The 8,259-nt window shown below is 37.9% G+C and overlaps 1 protein-coding gene across 1 annotated transcript in view; it reads left to right on the top strand.

The window, feature by feature from the left end:
* The window catches only part of LOC108673548 (E3 ubiquitin-protein ligase HERC2), a 93,583-nt gene extending 86,515 nt beyond the window's left edge, over positions 1-7,068 (top strand). The window contains exons 82-86 of the mRNA XM_047883786.1: positions 139-355; positions 2,280-2,392; positions 3,359-3,636; positions 4,082-4,245; positions 5,151-7,068. Coding sequence (XP_047739742.1) covers positions 139-355; positions 2,280-2,392; positions 3,359-3,636; positions 4,082-4,245; positions 5,151-5,491 — 1,113 coding nt within the window. The 3' untranslated portion in view covers positions 5,492-7,068. The remainder of the gene's footprint in view (positions 1-138; positions 356-2,279; positions 2,393-3,358; positions 3,637-4,081; positions 4,246-5,150) is intronic.
* Positions 7,069-8,259: the final 1,191 nt, after the last annotated feature.

Below are 8,259 nucleotides of genomic sequence, written 5' to 3' on the forward strand. Positions count from 1 at the left end.
GTGCTGATGACATGCTGCCCAGTGCTGACGACATGCTGCCCAGTGCTGACGACATGCTGCCCAGTGCTGATGACATGCTGCAAAGGCATGCTGCCCAGTGCTGACATGCTGCCCAGTGCTGACGTCACACCCCTACAGGTGATCCAGGCGACGATGGTGCGCGACCGTCAGCACGGCCCCATCGTGGAGCTCAACCGCCTGCTGGTGAAGAGGTCGAAGAGGGGCGGCGCCGCGGGGACGGGGGCGGCGGGGGACGGCGGACGCACCGTCCTGGGGCAGATGGTCGCCAAGATGTCGTCCCTGACGCAGGACGCCTTGTTCCTCCCCCACAGGGTCTGGAAGGTCAAGTTCGTGGGTGAGTTCCATCCTACTGCCATATTTTCTTCATAAAAGTTCTACATTTTTAATACTTTCTACTATAAACTTATGATATTTGCAGGGTTAACAATTCAAGGATACATTTTTTTAATTAGCTGTAAGTTGTTTTATTTATAACAAGATTTATTCGCGACTGAAGGATATCTACTCCATTGCATGAACATTGTATGCTCTATACATTTTTTTGTCATTGTATGCATTGTGCATTTTTGACCTCTTTTAACATATTTAATTCAATTTGCAATCATTCGTGTCCATACGCAAAGCAATACGGTAATTACCGAGTTTTTTTTGCCTACTTTGTTTCACAATCATTCCTTAATCAATTCCATTCAACCTTTCATTCAATTAAATTCTTTCATCACTTTTGAGTTATTCTTCATTGTTAAACAAATTTTAAATTCTAGCCCCCCGGTAACCAAGCTTCCCCCCCCCCACAGGGGAGAGCCCAAATCCCCAAATTCCCCCCAAGGGAGTGCCCAAATCCATAAATTCTTGCCCCCGGTTACTAAACTTCCCCCTCCCCAAGACTAGAGTGGGTCACGTGATCCTAGAGTGGGTCACGTGATCCTAGACTGGGTCACGTGATCCTAGAGTGGGTCACGTGATCCTAGAGTGGGTCACGATATCCTAGAGTGGGTCACATGGCAACACTCAATTTGTATGTAGCGTTTTAACTACCGTATTAGGTACACGCTGTGGAATTAGGGAGTCTTTGTCCGAATGTCGATGCAGTTTTTGTCCCATGTGTGGGTCATCCTGACCCAATTTGGCCCGACAGAAGGGCGTATCGGTGTTAATTCATTTTTTTGCACGTGTCTGTCCGTCCTTCCGTGACTTCACGTTTTCTTCGACGAGAAAATGCGCTCTCTGTCACTCACTGCAGTGAGTACTGAGTTATATTTTTTATAAGTGTACATAATAAAACGATAAATACTTATATATTTGTTGTAATCTACCAGTATATATGATGAACAAGAGCATTCATAAATCAATGATACTGACCATTAATGTCATTAATGTGCATGGCTAAAGAAACCTAAATATTTTTTACAAAATATTATTTTGTAACTTCCGCTGGTGCAAAATATTATTTTGTAACTGTAAAGCATTTGAAATCAATATTCAAAACTTATTGCAATAAAAAGAACTGCTGTTGTACTTCAACAAAGGTGCCCATCGTTGTTGCATTGTAGAATTGCATTAAAAAAATAACTTCAGCTGAACTTCACCAAAAGTTCCTGTCGTTATTGCATCGTCAATTATTTCAAAGAAATAAATAAAATAAAATGTATGGCGGGCGCGTGTCGTGAGTTCCTATCGTTATTGCATATCGTAAATTATTACAAAGAAATAAATGAAATAAATAAATGTCAGGTGACAATGTTGATACCATTCGTCCCTGGATATTTCCTGATTGATGTCTTCCTTGTTGAAAGATAAGATCCTTCACATGCGATATGTTCATAAGCATTTCCTTGTATTAGCCTTTCCTGTTTATCAAGTCACGCCCTTGTGACGTCAAATAGCGAAACTATAAAAGCTCTGTCTCAAGCGATCAACTTCAGTCTTGGGCCGAGAACAGTCGTGTATAAGCCCTTAATCCTGTCCGTATCCATTAGGACAGTAACCCTAAATTAATGTCAGACTTATCCATACTTCAACTGGACTCCGAAGACATCATTGTTAAAGCTCCAACTAATAAACTTAGATTATCCTAAATTTTAAGCCGAACTATAATCCTAAAAGTATATTATGCAATCGTTTACGCTGTTCCAGATCTATATATCCTCGGATCCCGATACGTATGAACTATTCTCAGGTAATTCTTAATTACCATTCATATAAGAGATGCATAGAAAAGTAACCTGTTACTTAAAATAAATGGCTAACGTGTCCAGGTATGCTGATGGGCATCGCGGTGCGGACGGGCAGCCCCCTGAGCCTGAACCTGGCGGAGCCCGTGTGGCGGCAGCTGGCGGGCATGGCGCTCACCCCCGCCGACGTTACTGAGGTTATTTTGTGCTCTCTACCCCAAACAAACGGCGGGTGTACAGTAATAATGTCCTGTGTAATATAGCTGACGTCACCGAGGTTATTTTGATGTAGAAGCGGCGGGTGTACAGTAATAACGTCCTGTGTAATATAGCCGACGTCAATAAGGTGACTTTGGCTATGATAACGCTCTAAAATAAAAGTACTAAATAATAATATTTGAATAATAATAATGCACTAGTAAAACTGTTGTACGGTAGAAATGTGGAAGTTAAAATCTAATATGTGTGGTAAAAATAATCTATCGTGAAATAAAATTAAAATACAAGCCAAACGTCATGGATATTTTCCATATCTTCAATGAGAGCGTTACGAAGACCATCTTCAGCTTTATCAGTTCAAAGATTTGTGAAATGTATATACCATCAATAGAGAAAACCTGAATGATCAATTGTTATTGCAGAATAATCTGTTGTTATTGCTGAATGATCTATTGTTGTTACTAAATGATCTATTGATATTGCTGAATGATCTATTGATATTGCTGAATGATCAATTGATATTGCTGAATGATCTATTGATATTGCTGAATGATCTATTGATATTGCTGAATGATCTATTGATATTGCTGAATGATCTATTGATATTGCTGAATGATCTATTGATATTGCTGAATGATCTATTGATATTGCTGAATGATCTATTGTTGTTACTGAATGATCTATTGTTATTGCTGAATGATTTGTTGTTGTTACTGAATGATCTATTGTTATTGCTGAATGATTTGTTGTTGTTACTGAATGATCTATTGTTTTTACTGAATGATCTTGTTTTTAATAAATGATCTTGTTTTTAATAAATGATCTAATTTCGTCGCTAAATGATGTATTTTCCTACACCGTGTTGCTGATCTATTGCTACAAGTGTGGTCCCCCATGTGTGGTCCCCCATTACAAGTGTAGCTCACTGTCCCCCATGACCCCAGGTTGACCGGCACTACATGCCGGCGTTGCTGTGCGTCCAGCAGATGGGGGAGCCTGCTGCTGCTGCTGCTGCTGCTGCTGGGGCAAACAAAAACACTTCAGAAGATCCTGGTCTTTCTGCTGGGGATCCTGTAGGAGGTGAAGGATCCTCTCTTGCCTCCTTAGACCTGCCCTTCACCACGACCTCTGCTGCAGGTCATCAGGTCGCGCTCTCCCACAAGCACACAAGGATCACCCTGCAAAATAAGGACATCTACGTGCAAATGGCGCTGAATTATAGGTGTGAATTTAGCTACAACAAACTTATCATTTAGATTATGTTAATAGCCTGAAGAATAATTAATATATTTTTTTCGAATGTCTATCATGAGAAATAATTAATATATTTTTTTTAAATATGTATCATGAGGAATAATTAATATATTGTGTAAAATATGTCAAGCAAGCCATTCAACAAGGAAATGTAAATTGTAGTTTTCTTGTTGACTCCAGGAACATACGAAAATATTTAGTGATGAACTGCTTTATTTCAAGTGGTGCTATTTTTTTTATTAGACACCTCTGATTAATTAGTCATAGGTGAGTCACCTCTGATTATTAGTTAATTAATTATTTAATCAATTAAGTACTTGAAATTAATAATAATTAATTATTATTTTAAATATTTTTTAAAATTCATTTTTCCAATTAATTATTTTAATTAATTACCTTTGCTTTATTTGAAGGCTGCACGAGTTCGACGTGGCGGTTGAGTGCGTGAGGGCGGGTATGGCGCGCGTCATCCCTCTGCCTCTGGTCGCCCTCTTCACGCCCTACGAGCTGGAGACGATGGTATGCGGCTCCCCTGACATCCCGCTCACCCTGCTCAAGAGTGTTGCTACCTACAAGGGTGAGTGCACCCTACAAGGGCGAACAAAGAGTAAGCGTCGCCTCAAGTTCAACTCCCAGTGAACCTAAATTTTGTGCCAATTTCCTAGCTTTTAAATTCATTCAAATATTATCATTGACACAATCAAATAATGAAGAATTGAGACACTTCCTAGAATTGATGCACTTCCTAGAATTGAGACACTTCCTAGACACACTTCCTAGAATTGGGACACTTCCTAGCACTGATGCACTTTGAGAAAAGCGAGATTTTGTCCCATAAACGATGCATTTTTGCCTTTGTTGCTGGTCATCCTGGACTAGTTTAGCCCTTCTAGTAAAAATTGCATAAATAAAGTGAAGATTGAACATTATGACCCATATTTTTATATATTTTACGCTCGATAGTGAACAACCGCGCGGATAGAATCTATATGAAACTTTAAATCGCTCTAACAATTATATATGTATTAGAGATTCAGATAAGTAAATAGTTTTTGTACATGTATAAACGATTGTGAATGCACGGCAAGGCCTTGACTTCCGAATGATCATTTGATTGCCCGCTTGTGTGTTGGCGTGTTTTTAATCTTGAATTTTTTTAAGATGGAAACGTGGTTAAGAGAATTTTCCATCAATTGATTGATAAAAAAAATTCTTTTCTATATGAAATTTTTCCAACTTTTTCTGACATATTATTATCTATTCAAATTTGTCAACTTTCGTTCATAATTTTGTTAAATACCCAAAAAGTACGAATTAGACTTCATTGTTCATTGATTATGGACTTCTTCTAATAATAATCTTGTGCATTGATGATGCACTTATAATATTATTATAATAATCTTTTGCACTGATTATGGACTTATAATATTATTATAATAATCTTATGCATTGATAATGGACTTATTATATTTTTATAATAATCTTATCCCTTGTGTCAGGTTCTGGACAAGTACCACCCGCCTGACATGTTCCTGCCGGAGTCCTACACTTGTTTCTTCCTGCTGAAGATGCCACAATATTCCTGCAAGGCCGTCCTCCGCGAGAAGCTCAAGTACGCCATCCACTTCTGCAAGAGCATCGACACCGACGACTACGCCAGAGTAGCCATGGCGGGCGGCAGGTCTGGTGCAGTTGCTGAAGGAGGGCCACCAGGGGCATCAGACACTGACACGGACGACTGGGACAGCATCGCCAGCGAGGAGTCGCCCCCCGAGGGACCTTTCTCGTCCTGGGCCTGGAACGCCAACAATAGGGAACGATAATCCAAAAGGATTGGATATGAGTACGCATTGTTCTAGGATCGGAAATAAGGTTCTGGATACTAGAACTGCATCGTCACTCTTCTTTCAAAACTTAGCAGGTACATAAGATGAAATAAACATTGTTTTGTCCTCATTATACCAAATAAATCTACACCCATTTGATGTGACATCGTTGCACCACACCGCTGGTCTGCGTTCTGACCGGGTACGGCTGGGATCCACAAGCCCAAGACTGGCCGCCCAAGCCTCCATTAATAATCTAATAATAAATAAAGAAATGACAGTGAAGTAATGGTAATTGTGACCAAAAAATTATTGCCGTTCACCTCAAAATGGACAAGTTATATGCACAGGTAACTTATTACTTAATTATCAATTGATATTAGCAGTTGAATGTTTAGACAGCCAATATCTTTGCTTCGGTGCGTCCTGGGTTGAATGAATTGGAAGTCGTTTTATCGGTTCTAAAGCCGTTACGTTAAGTTTTAAATAGCAAATGCTTTGACGATATTCCGCATTCATCCATATCGCTTGTATATCATCTTCTCTCTTTACGATAAAGAATAAGTTTCTCGGGATATTTAGGATTCTGACCTAATTTATTGTTTGTTGTCGCTACATTTGGTCAGTTTTCTGCCATTGCTAATATTTATTCTTAAAGTTAAAACATGCTTGGTAGGCTCGATGGTGCTGTGCATTAGTCTTTATTGTGGGATTCGCTTGAGGCGATTAAATGTACTCGCTTAATGTTAAGGTTGAAATTGTGTTCTCTAGTAGATCTTGGTATAAAATCGTTCGTTTTTCGACCAATGACCATTTCGATTATTTCAATTCCTTAATTTCCACATTTTTATTCTAGTTATTTTCAAGTCTCGGTTTTTTTCCTTGAAGTATTCTAGTTATCATCTCGATGAATTATTTTGACAGATGCGTATATGCCAAAAATTCTGATACTAACCCATCTTTACGAACACGAATACCGTAGCTCTCATTCACTATAATTAATTCAGATCTGCTCCCCCATTCCCCTTCGTGCCACTTCTTGGGGGCATTAATTAAAAGACCGCCAGTTACAGTTATCAATATATTTATTAACGGTGAATTCGCTTGACATTTTCTTTACTTTCTAATTTTTCGCTATTTCTATGGAAATAACGGAAATTTTTGCTCGCTTGGCAGGCAATGCTACATGTTTTCCTCTATTCATTTTATCGATACTTCTGTAACTCGGTCACTAACTAGTCTGTGAAGTCGGTCTACAGATCCTAAATATATCACGTATATTATTCCATCTCAATAAATATTAAAACGTAATCCGTAATTCTGAAGTAGAGATTATTACTGCCTCTTTAGTGATTTACTGCATCAGTGTCCCCGAGCTGAGAGAGTTAAGGTCGGCATTGACACCCAATTATTATAGCACAATTCTTTGTTCTATTCTCTTTTTATTCATTGTCTTACTCCTTGTGACGGTGCCACAGTTCGGATCTCTTAAGTTTAAGGTTTAATAATTTTGTGCTATTAAGCGTTGTATGTTATAAGCACGGTATTTAGCGAATAATAAACTATCGGCACATTAAAAATCTTTCATTATCAAGTGGAAATCTTTTTGGGCGTGTGTGGGTGTGTTTATGAATATTATTTTAAAATAACTTGACGAGGCGAAACTTTTGCAAATAAATCACTTGACTTGTAAAAAAATATTTAAACACAATCAATTTACTTTCAGTTTAAATTTGAATTTTGAGGTTTCAAAAAATTTAGTACTGAATATGGTTGTTCCGTTTAAACATGACTCGCCATGAAGCTCAACCATTATGGGTATTAATTGTAATAATTTAGCAATTCGTTCGGTAGTTTCCGCACGAATCTAAGCTGCAAGAATTTTTTAATCGTAAAAAGCCAGAAAATTTCTGCCGTGAGATCTAACGACAGCATGAATTATTAGAAACTATAATTTTGAAGAAGAAATAAACCACGAAAATTTACTTCATCTTCATTGAAAATCTTTGGTCTTCGAAACTTTTTCTGTGAAGATATGGTGAATCTAAATTGCGATTTTTCACTTTTAAATTCTCGGTTTATTAAATTAATTAATAGAGAAGATGCATAAAACTTGAGTTGCGAGACGAGGAGTGACTTCCGCAAAATTCCTGTGATGGATGCATATGATGGTTGTAATTAACAATAAATGGTCCTCTTGAGAAAGAAATGTGTATCGTTCATTTTATTATGAAAGAAATGTATATTGTTCATTACATTTTTCAGTTTGACAATTTATTTGTGATTGCTTGCTTCAGAACCCTCATTCGCTGAAATTTTTGTTCCAAAGCTGATTAAATTAATACAACGTTCTTAACTGAGCCACTTAGGTTCATACTGCATCTTAATTGGCGTAGTTATTGGTAAAAATTGTAATTTTATAGAAAATTTCCCCTAATTAGGTAATCGGGAGATCATTTCAATAATCAGACAGATCCGTGGCTCTGTCTTGGAGGCGCTATGATTATTTATTTATTTTTTCTAATATGTTGATATTATTTCAATAATGAGACACCGGATTCACGGCTGTGTTGTGGAGGCGTTACGTTTGTTTATTTCTTCGAATTTGTTGATATCAATTCAATAATGACACACATGATTCGTGACTGTGTTGTGAAGGTGTTACGATAGTTTTTTTTAATATGTTGATATCAATTCAATAATGAGACACCGGATTCACGGCTGTGTTGTGGGGCGTTACGATTGTTTATTTCTTCGAATTTGTT

The sequence above is a fragment of the Hyalella azteca genome, unplaced genomic scaffold (genome assembly GCF_000764305.2).
Source record: "Hyalella azteca isolate HAZT.00-mixed unplaced genomic scaffold, Hazt_2.0.2 contig1740, whole genome shotgun sequence".
Taxonomy (NCBI): domain Eukaryota; kingdom Metazoa; phylum Arthropoda; class Malacostraca; order Amphipoda; family Hyalellidae; genus Hyalella; species Hyalella azteca.